Source organism: Phoca vitulina, unplaced genomic scaffold (assembly GCF_004348235.1).
Source record: "Phoca vitulina isolate PV1807 unplaced genomic scaffold, GSC_HSeal_1.0 scaffold2, whole genome shotgun sequence".
NCBI classification, from domain to species: domain Eukaryota; kingdom Metazoa; phylum Chordata; class Mammalia; order Carnivora; family Phocidae; genus Phoca; species Phoca vitulina.
Window position 1 is genome coordinate 83184047 of NW_022589705.1, and position 11090 is coordinate 83195136.

At 55.4% G+C, this 11090-nt stretch overlaps 1 protein-coding gene across 1 annotated transcript in view; it reads right to left on the minus strand.

Annotated features, from left to right (window-relative positions):
- Positions 1-1619: 1619 nt before the first annotated feature.
- Positions 1620-11090, minus strand: part of GRHL3 (grainyhead like transcription factor 3) — a 25660-nt gene continuing 16189 nt past the window's right edge. The window contains exons 11-15 of the mRNA XM_032418033.1: positions 9729-9763; positions 8501-8589; positions 7327-7412; positions 5784-5848; positions 1620-1734 (exon numbers count right to left, since the gene is read on the minus strand). Of these exons, the coding sequence (XP_032273924.1) occupies positions 1620-1734; positions 5784-5848; positions 7327-7412; positions 8501-8589; positions 9729-9763 (390 nt within the window). The remainder of the gene's footprint in view (positions 1735-5783; positions 5849-7326; positions 7413-8500; positions 8590-9728; positions 9764-11090) is intronic.

An 11090-nucleotide genomic window follows, 5' to 3' on the forward strand; every position in this document is an offset into this window, starting at 1 on the left:
TAAAAGGGGAAAAGCTGATCCACCATGAGTGAAGTCGGGAGGATCCTCAGGGGCTGCAGCTGTCCCCTCCCCCACATCGAGGTGGCCTCTGAGACCCACCAATCAGCTCTGGTGCTCTAAAGATGATAGTTACAAAGACCCACGTAGAACCCTCATTCATAGCTAAAGAAACTGAGGCCTAGAGGTGGTGGTGTGCTAGGAAGCTGGCAAAGGAAGGAAGAAAGGAAAGAAGGACAGATGCTCTGATTTGTCATTTGTTCCCTAGAGGAAATAAAGGCCTTGATTTGTAGCAGTTGTCAATTTCTGGGGCATAAATACTCCCCCATGTACCAACATGATGTCATGACTGCAGAGCTGGGAAGAGATAGGAGCACCCATTTCTGTAAGCTGCTGAGTCAGCTGCAGGGAAAATGACTTGGCCCGGAGTGTGGCGGCAGAAGTGGCACAAGAACTCAGGCCACGTGGCTCCCAGCCGTGGGCTCTGCCTACTGGCCCCAGCTGTGCGGTCCGTGGCAAGGCCATCCTGGACCTTCCCGGGACTTCTCCATCTCTAGTCAATGGTCCCAAGGTCATAACATTCAGCCTGTGTGACCGCACCAGACAGAGATCTCGACATCAGGATCCTGCTGCCTTCCAGGGGGCACCTCTGCTTCTCCAGTGCCCAGGATGCGCCACCAGCCTTCGAGTCCAGGGTAAACCACCCGCAGGACGGAAGGGGGCGGGCCTAATCTACTTTCACCCTCTCTTCCTGGGAAGACTTTCACAAAAGGAATATGTGTAGTATTTGAAGTAATACATAGGGAGAATTTTATTACTAAATACCATGTGAGTATACAAAATGCATAATTGAATAACAGCTAAAAAAAATAGTCCAAGAATGTGAAATACACATTTTTTGAAATGATAAAAATGTATCCATGAAAAATATAAAATGTTGCATGTATATACAATATATAATTCTATATATATAACATAAATGACAATTGTAAATAAGAAATGTGTACATCAGCGAACAGGCATGGAAGTTGTTTCTTTTACAGCAGCTATTTTGTTCCAATCAGCTCGATTATTTACATCTTGTATTGAGGAAATCCGTGAGAAAGAGAGTGTTTCCACCCTGGTAACATTTAAAAATTGTTTACACTGAAAATCAAAAGAGTTTTCCAGCTAATTGACCAAAGGGTCTGAAGTGGATAGAAGAATCAAGAATGAAAGCTGGACAAGAGTCAGGAAGCTGTGGGGGAAAGAGGGTCCGCTTCCACCACCTGAATAGCCAACCAGGAGATGGACTGAGAGAACACGGTCTTCTGAGGAGGAGACAGGCTGTGGGGACGTTAGCCAAGCTGGCGCTGTCTCTGGCTGGGCCGGCACTGGCAGGAAATCCAGCGTAGATTCAAGCACGAGTTGAGGTTCAGGTCAGGACACCTCCTAGGTCCCTTCCTGACCTTGGCATCTGTGGGTTTGCAATGTGAGGGCCTCTTCCCTCAGGGAGGGCATTCAAGTAACAGCACTGAGGCATGAGGAGAGGTTGTGTGTGGCGTGGGGCCACTTCCCAGACGGTTCCTTGCCTGGAGCCTACTCCTACCCCAAGGGGTCCGAGGGGGGTGGATGCTTGGGCCTTACAGCTCCTTGAGGATGATCTGAATCTTGCCATCAAGCTCCCCCATGTCCAGTAGGAAGGCGACGTGATTGCTGTAGTGCTGAATGATGTTGTTGTCCATGTTGACCAAGATTCTGGAAGAGAAGAGGAGATGTGTCTAGAATGTGGCAGGCCCCTTGTTTTCAGGGCCTCTGGTGGTAAGGATGATAGTACTCCCTATTGGGTGCCCCCAACATTCCAGGCACCTCATGAACTTTCTCCAGACTGTCATAACAACAAAGGTGGGTACTCATTGTCCCACTTGGCAGTGGAAGGCACATTCCCCAAGTGGCCGAGCCACACCTCCAACCACGGCCCCGACTGCACCAGACTGACTGGGGAAGACGCAGTGCTCCTTCGTCCCCAGGCCAGATGGGACGCGGACACAAAGTGAGAGTTCAAGCGCAAGAGGCGTGGTGGGTGGACCAGCGTGGTTTGGGTTCAATAGGAGGCTGCGATGTGTCACTCAGGTGTGCCTGCCTGAGCCAGAGGCAGGTGCCACATAAGGCCCCTCTCAGTTCCACCCCCATGAAGCTGAAACCTCATGGGTGGCGCAAGAGACTCGAGGGGGAGGAGAGCCCTCTCTCCTCATGCTCTTCAGGCAGGGACCTGGGCCAACCCAAGAGGGACAGGGCCTCCGTGCTGTGGCCCCCCGCAGAGCGTCAAAGCCACAGTGTATGCCCAGGGTCCCCCGCTAGCAGCTGCCTTCCTGATGAAGAGCCTCCGGGCCCGACCACATCAGCCTCCCCTTTGTAATGGAGGCGGGGGTCTTCATCCATCCACCCCACTAGCATTGACTGAGGCCTCTCCATGGGCAGGGTCTCGTTCCAAACAAAAACAAGGGCCACACAGAGATCCTAGACCCTGCCCTCCAGGAGTTTAGAATCTAGTAGGGCCTGAGAAAAGGAATCCTTAGAACCCTTTTACTCCAGTTGGTAGATGGGGAAGCTGAGGTTCAAAGAAGCAGAGTCATTTGCCTAGGGTCACACAGTTAAAACATGGCAGAGCTGGGACTTGCATCCAGACTTTTGTCTCTTTCCACTGTACCATTTTTTAGAAAGAAAAACAACACTACAAATATAAGTTAGAAAGCGGCATATATGAGAAAGGCAAAATCCAGGCCTGGGGGAGAGTTCAGATGGGGGCGAGGTTATTTCAAGTGGGGCAGGAGTGGGGGGCTATGGGTCTCAGGATAGTGCTCCTGGCAGGTAGCTGTCTGCTTTTCCAGGGACCCCCCCCCCCCACAGGAGGTGGTAGCCCCGTCCCTGCCATCCCCCAGGTCCGGAGGATGGAGACCTTGCCGAAGCAGTGAGCCTAAGCCTCTGGCCTACATCCCACATCTGTGCAGTAGCATCCAGATGCGGCTGCTTTCTGGAAGGAGGGCTGGGCTCAGGCTCCCAGGCCGGGTGCTGACTGCCGGTGTCTAATTACAGGCTCCCACTTCCTCAGATCCCGTCAGCCATTCTTTCATCTCACAGAGGGATCTCCATCTGGGGGCTGCAGGCTGGGCCAGAGGGGTGAGCGCTTGGTCAGTGGCCAGGTTTGTGTTGGTTTCTGAGAGTGGTATTTCCGGGGTGCTTCTCGGTGCCGGGCACCGAGTGCCTTGCCTGCAGGAACTTGAAGGCTGCCTGCCACCCACGCCCCAGCAGGGCTCCCAGCGGGCCCAGAGGGCACACCTCCACACCAGGCACCCCACACAAGCCCCCAGACCCTCCCCCTCAGAGGTCAGTGACAGCTGGGCCCTAGAGGCAGGGCTTGCTGGGAACCGCTGCCCCAGAATGTGGGCCTCTTGTCGCTAGCCAGCTTCTAGCTGTCTTCTGTCCCGGGCTGCCCGAAACCCTTGGCCAGCTGCCAGCAAAACAATGTATTTGTTCATCTTTCAAGCACTCAGTGGTGCTTGTAAAGCTGATTGTTATCTACCTTTGTCCACAGGACTTTCGGGAGGGTTCTGTGAAAATAAGCGAGGCCACTGATTAGAATTTTCTGTTCCTCAGAGGAAGAGAGTGTGACATGAGGGACATGTGGCAGAGGAGCTTGGCCTCTCCTCTCCCAAAAGGTTTTTTTGCGGACTCTTCTCATTTACGCATCTCAGATGACCTAGGCCTGAGGTCTCGGTGGTTGGGGGTGTGGGGCGCCTCTGAAGGGCCGCTAAGTGATGCCCTGGGCTATGGGGCTAGGCACATAAAGGGCCGGGCCACAGCCCCTATTTGCACACTGCTTAGCGGTCAGAGGAACAAGCAGGAGGCAAGATAAAATAGTGGTGCGTGCACAGGCTTCAGACAGGCTAGGACTCCTTCTGCTGGTTACTAACTGTGACCCCGGGCCTACCTGAACGTCAGTTTCCTCATCTGTAGAAATACAGAAAATCATACCAAACTCAAAGGGTCAATGAGATGATGCCTGGGAGTTACTTAGCCCAGCGCCCGGCACATAGAAAGTGCTCCACACATGGAAGCTTTTAAATTAGGATTTAAATAGCTGGCTAACGTTAAAGGGAAAGATCTGCAGTTCTGCCAGTGGGGCCGGGGCATCCTCGTATGCATACACCCGCCCCCAAATCACACACACACACACACACACACACACACACACACACACACACACTTCCTAGCCCCTCGGCCCAGCCTGCCAGGGGACCCATCAGGGAGGCCGGCGGCAGGTGGGGCCGCAGTGCGGGTGGGGGGGGACGGGCGCTGGCACCAAAGGGGCAGTGGGGCTGGGCTTGTCTGGGCAAAGCAGAGCCTGCCCTCTGCGAGGAGGTGGATTCCGCCCCAGAGAGTGTGTGAGCCCCAGTTTGAAACCGAAACTTGGAAGGAAAAAAACACACAAAAACCCTAGACACTCATACAACCAAAACCAAACGGGTCCTTTCCCAGGGGCTGCGGGACTGCACACCTCCCCCCCACCCCCCACCCCCCGCCCCCTGCCCTTCTGTGGGAGGCTGGGTGGGAACCAAAGAGGAGGGAGGGTGGGAGGCCAGCCCCTGGGCCTGCCTGGATGGGGCCTCAGCCTGGGTACAAAACCTGCCTGGCTTTGCAAAGCCTTCTGAAAAGGAAAGCCCGCAGAGTGGCCGTGGGGCAATGCCCAAGCACCTTCCAGGGGCCACCAGTAAGTGTAGCTGGAGTTACACTGTCCAGAGCAGGAGGACAGGGTCTGAGCTGTGGGCAGGGGGCCGGGAGTGGGTCCTCTGGGCAAGGAATGACGCCGACAATTCCTCACTGCCCGGAGGCCCCACGCTGGGCTGGTGCAGGGACTTGGTTAGCAAGGGCTGTGAGGGTCCAGCTCGCTGGCTCTGACCAGGGAGACTAAAACCTGGGGTGGGGGGGGAGAAGCAGTCACCACATGGCCCTCCATCTCCCCCCGCCGCCAAGGGCTCTCCCAGGCAGGTAGAAAAGGGTGCTGTGTTTAGCACTAATCCCCAGGAACCCAGAGTAGGTGCCACACTGCCTGGCCCTCTGGAAGGTAAAGCTTCACTCCCTCCTGCCTCATCCAGACCTGAAGGTGGAGGCCTGTGGAGCATCCGGGGCGGGTTCCCTCAAAACCACGCCCAATCTCCACACCCTTTCCAGACTCCTGGCCAGCCGCTCCCTCCTTGGGCCCCTGACTCGACCGGTAGCAACACTGCTGGGCCCTTCTGCCTCCATGTCTTTCCTCTGCAGCTCCCAGACCTGAATACCGCTTAGCACCTCTGAGCCTCAGTTTCCCTATCTGTGAAGGGTGGGTCATGGTGTCTACCTCATAGTGTGGCTGTGAGAGTTAAGTGGGGTATGCGTAGCCCCACATCTGACACATGGTAGGCGGACGAGGGAATGGTAGTCAGGATCACCAGCATTATAATCAAATGACTTGGCTATCCCGTGGCCTCGGGGTGTGGACCCGGGTCGTCTGATCTCTGGGCCTGCACTGGCCCTCTACCTGTGGTCTTTACAAAGACCCTTCCATCTGTCTGCCCTTCCTTTCCTTCCTGGTGCTGGTCAATGTCTGGTCTCTACAGGTGTCTTGCCTGACTGGGGGCTTTCGGCCCAACTCCAAGGCCTTGTCCTCGCCACAAAGCCAGCCCACTGGGAGCAGCCTGAGCCAACATTTTAGATAGAAAGGGGCAGCAAGGGGGGGAATGGGAGGGAGAGCTGTACTGAGCACTTACCCCCGCTTACATTTCTTGTAGACTTTGTAAATGTTCTCTTCAGGGAAGCCATACTTCTCAGAGATCTGGAAGAGAACAGTAGGGGATTTGTTGTCTGCTGCCCAAACTGGATCTATTCCAGCCTTTTATACTATGACTTTATTTCCTGATTATAAAATATACATCCCTACTGCGGAAAAATACAAAGAAGAAAATTACAACTGTCCGTAATCCTGTTTCCCAGAGATAAACATCTGGGTACACTCTTTCCCATCTTTTGGCCATGGGTGCAGATTTTTTGTATTCCACATGGAGCTTTATAGAACTTCTTTTACTTCACATCGCATGTTATAAGCCTTCCTGCATCACAACAAACTCTTGACAGACGGCACGTTTAGTAGCTGTAATATATCCCAAGGAGCATCCACCAGGTCCCCCAACCCCTGCCTAAAGCCAGACCCACATCATGCCAGTGCCGGGGGCCCCCCACTCAGCAGCTACCAACTCTGGGCAAGCTAGTGGCGGAAATGGTCATGCCTGCCTACCTCATAGGGCTGCTAGAAGAAGGGACTAAACTGGCCCAAAGATTCTGAGTCTAAGTGACATTAATGGCCTTTTGTGAGGCCAGCTTCTGGGGTTGGTTCCAGCCAAGCAGGACGGATGATCCATGAAGGGACCAGTAGGGCACAGCAGAGTGGAGAGAGCTTGGGCTGGACTGCAGCTCTGTCACTTCTAGCCACTTTGGCAAGTCACCTGACCTCTGGGAGGCTGTTTCCTCATGGAAATGAACAGATAATAATAGTACCCACTTTTTGGTGGTATTACAAGAATATGGTGAGCTAGCAAACGTCGCATGCCTGACAAAATGCCTGGCACATAGTGGGTCTTCAGTAAAAGGTAGTTGGTGTTACTACGGGTTCATTTTCCCCTCCCCAGCCCGCCACCTTGGAACCCTCTGGCTGTCCTCTGTGGTTCAACCTTCAAGCCCAGCTGGAGACTTGTGTTTGCTCAGTTTTTAGCTGAGCCACAAAGCTGCTGTGGGTTTCGTTCAAAGCTGTTCCACCCGCTCTCTGGCAGTTTGGGGGGTTGGGGACAGTCTCCTTGCCCAGACGCCACCTTTCGCCGCCCCCCCGCCAGCGCCCCCCAGCCAACCACAAGCTGGAGGAATGAGGCCCCCTGGAAAAGAAAAAAAGACCGTCTCTGGGGCCTGGCCTTTTTGGGTTTCATTCCCATTAAAACAGAAACAGGTTTGCAAAGCCAACAAAAAGCTCTGGCCTGTCAGACAGCAGCCATCAGATTAAGGAGGATTTATGGTGTGTGTGACTCCCAGGGTGGAGCCAGGGTTCTGGCTGGGAGATAACATCACAGAGGCACGCCCCCACCAGCCAGGCCTGTAGGCCCCCCCAGTGGGGTGGGACAGGTGGACCATCAGAAAGCCAGCGTTCCAGCATATTCCTCCTCAGAGCCTTCCTGTGGGAAATCAGTACTGTGGAGTGAAGAATGGGGGACAGGAACACAGAGTGGGGTCTGGCCAGGGCTGTGGGGGTGTCACAGAGCCTCTTACCGCATTCCTCAGCCCCTTCAGGTCTGGGGTCTTCAACATGAGAGCATCAAACACCTCCTCGGTCTCCCTCCGCACATACAACAGAACTGAGAGGCAAAGGGGTGGGGGTTAGTGGTAAGGGGAGGACAGATCAGCCCGGGAATACCTCAGGGGATGGGAGAATCTTTAAAAATATTATTATTATTTTTTAAAGATTTTATTTATTTATTTGAGAGAGAGACGGCACAGAGGGAAAGGGAGAGGGAGAAGCGGGTTCCCTGCCGAGCAGAGAGCCCCTTGCGGGGCTCAATCCCAGGACCCTGAGATCATGACCTGAGCAGAAGGTAGATGCCTAACCTACTGAGCCACCCAGGCGCCCCCCAAAATATTATTTTTAACATAAGATTGATTTCTGCAGAAAGGGCAAATCCTTGCTGAGGGTCTGTACCCAGATGGGGAAATACCACCCAGCTCTGCAGGTCCCACTCAGACTGTGCTGATTTGGGCAAGTTCCAATCCCCGCTCTACCACCTGCCAGCTAGGTGACCTTGAAGACATTTTTCCGTCACTGAGCCTCACTTTATCCACATGGGAAATAGAGGTGGCCCCGCCCTCTATTTCACAGAGTCGTTGGGGAATTAATGACATGACATTTTAAATACCAAGTGCAGTACAAGGCTCAATTGAAGGTTGCCGGAAGCTTTTGATCTTAGCTGCTGGTTGGTTTCTCCTTGATAATCAGCTACAGCCCCCAGAGGTTTGGGCATGTCCCCCTTTCCCAGGAAGTCACAGATTCAGGCTGTCAGAGCCAGAAAGCCAGGTATGGAAACCCAACTCTGCTCCCAACCCCCAGTAGAGAAGGCAGGGAGCTTGCCCAACATAATGAGCCTGTTGCCTTTTCCAACTGCCGCAGGATGCCCATGTCCAACAAGGCCAGAGGAAGCAGAAGCCCTCCAGCTCCATGGACCTCTCTCCAAGCACTCTGGGTGCTCCCCTGGTGCCCACCCCACCCTCAAGGTTTGGCCCAACTCCAGCTCAGAGGAGTAAGGCGGCCCCTTGTGCCCTCTCTGCTGGGACGGATGCTGCCCTGGCTGCCTGGGCCATGGTGGGTGTTTGAGGCTTTGGGGCAGGCCTCATGGGGAGCTGGGGGCTCTATGGTGGGCTCAGAGAACAGATGGGCCGGGAGTCAAGGTACCTCTCTGAAGATCGTCTTCCTTGGCCTTTTTGGAGGGCAGAGGCTCAAACTCCTCCGTGAAGGGTGAGCAGGTGCGTTTCAGAGGCAGCCTGGCGGGGGGCGGGGAGGAGGCGACAGGGAGGGGCTCGTGAGGAACCCAGGGGGATCCCAGAGTTGGAAGGGGCCCCAGAGCTCAGAAGATCCCATGAGGGCAGGCCCAAAGCAGTGGGATGGCAGTTAAAGCAACAGGTTCCGGAGTTGGGACTGCCTAGGTTCAAATCCCACTCACTAGCTGGGTGACTTGGGGGGAGTCTCGTAGTCCCTCAGGGTCCCCATCTATCCAATGGGGTGACAAAACAATGACAACAAGACTTCATAAAGTTGTGAGGCTGCAGGAGATCACGCAAACTGCTTCTAGAACCGCGTGTGGTGCGCAGCAGGGCCTCCGTGAATGCTGACTGTTGTTTTACCATCGATAGGATTCTTTTTTGAAAGAATCCACTTGGCCAGGAGGCAGGGAGAGGGGGCAGGGCTGTGGGATTTGGAGTAAGGCAGACTTAGGGTCCATGCCGATGCTATGCAAGCACTGTGTGAGCTTGGCCAAGTCACTGCACTTCTCTGAGCCTCTGCTTCCTCATCAGTCAAGTAGAGCAATAACCCCTGCTTGCCCGACCTGCTGGGGCTGTGGTGAGGGGATAAGTGACCTGATTTGGTATGGAAGCCCCGCATGAAAAGTACCCCTTCTTCGGGGTGGGGAGGACACTGAGGTCAACAACAAATGAGCTTTCCCTTTTACACGCCACCCTTTCGTCCCGGCCTCAGGCCCATGAGGCCGTGCTCCCACTCGGGCAGATCTCTAGGCCAAGAGGGAAGGACGTCAGGAGGGGCCAAGGCACCGGGCCCCTCCCTCGCCTCCTGGAGTCTGGGGGGGAGGGGTGGACCCCCTGGTCGGTCCTGCGGCACAGCGTCCCCTCCCTGCTGTCCAAATCTGCACTACCATCTCAGAGGCTTCTTCTTTCCCTTTTTACAAGCATGTGTCTCGCCAGAGATTTGCCAACTTTTCACATAAAACAAACCCATAAAAACGTGGGCAGTTTCAGTGAGAAAGGAGCCTGAATCTAGCTTGGGGGCTGGGGGCAGAGTCTCCCAGTTGCCTCCTCAGTGCCCGGGCCCTGGCTTGGGGGGCAGCACAAGCAGTAGGGGGCCAGGCAGGGTGGGTGAGGAGGCCCCTAGCTGCTTCTCTCCGTACCTGTTGGAGCTGCTCTGACCCGCTGAGGGCACAGCCTGCAATGAAGAGGAAAGACATTTTCCATCACACGAGGAAGATGAGAGGGGCCCTCCACTGCTGGAGGCTTTCTGGGGGGAGGGGGCCCAATCTCTGGGTGGGGGGGGAGGAGGGGAGATGCAGTGGCAATGCCTTTCCAGCCCATTCCGCTCAGATTAAGTCCTCTTAAATGAGCTGAGATCTTGAGTCGAAAGGTAGGATCCAGCCCAGGTAGAACGAGTCAAGGGCTCCGTGGACCCAGGAGGTGCTGAAGAAATATGGCGGACTCCACGAGCCCCACCTGAGCCCCAGCTTGCCCAGAAGGGCCAGGACTGCACACTGCCGTGCAGCTGGGAACTGAGAAGTGGGAGCAGAAGCACAAGGGGAAAGGGGGGTGAGGGGAAAGGGCACTCTCTGGAACGCCCCTAAGCGCCTGGCACTGTGCTGTCTGGCCCAGGCATCACCAGTCCCATGACGGGAAGCACCCAGGCCTGCCCAAGAGGGTGGAGAGCCTCCCGAGGTAACACACCCGTAGGAGGCAGAGTCAGGATTCAGACCTCCCTGCCCCCCTAACCCAGGCTCACAGGGGCAAAGCCTGGGGGCCTCCCTCTTCCCCGCAGAGCAGCCGTCAACCTGGCCACAGGGCCCTTAATCCCATGAGAGCAGTCATCTCCCGACCTGGGGCCTCTGGCTGGGGAGAGACACCGGGGTCATGCAGCCACCGGACTACGGGGCCACAGAAGTGCTTCCGGGGCCCGGGGGGCAGTGAAGGGAGGACGGTGGACACAGGAAGGGCTTTAGGTGTCACCAGTGGCCACATCAGTGCTGACTGCTCTTTTGGTTCCACAACCTCTTACTGTTTGAGGTCAGTGCACTGAACACAGCTTGGACAGCAAGAGCTATTTCTGCAAACGTTCCCACCTACACGGGGCGGGGCGGGGGGGACCTCGATGGAAGGAAATAGTCAAATTGTTTAATATGGAAGCAAACTACTAGACAGGCTCTGCAATCCTGATTCCCCCACTGACCTGCCGTGCGGCCTTCTCTGGAAAATGGAGGGACAACAGTATCTACCTCAAAGGAGGGCTCCCCGGCCTGAGAGGTGGTGTAGCTGGGGTTCGCGGGCTCGGCTTCTGAAGCCAAGGTGCCTGGGTCCAAACCCTGGCTCTGCCCATGCCGTGGGATTTGGTCTCTGTGCCTCAACGTCCACCCCACGAATCCGGGGAGAATGACAGTACCCATCCGGTAGGGCGGTAGGGAGGGGGAGAGGAGGTGGCGCGTGGGAAGCATGGAGAGCAGTGCCTGGTGCATAGTGAGCGCTCACAAGCGTTGCCATGACCACCATGA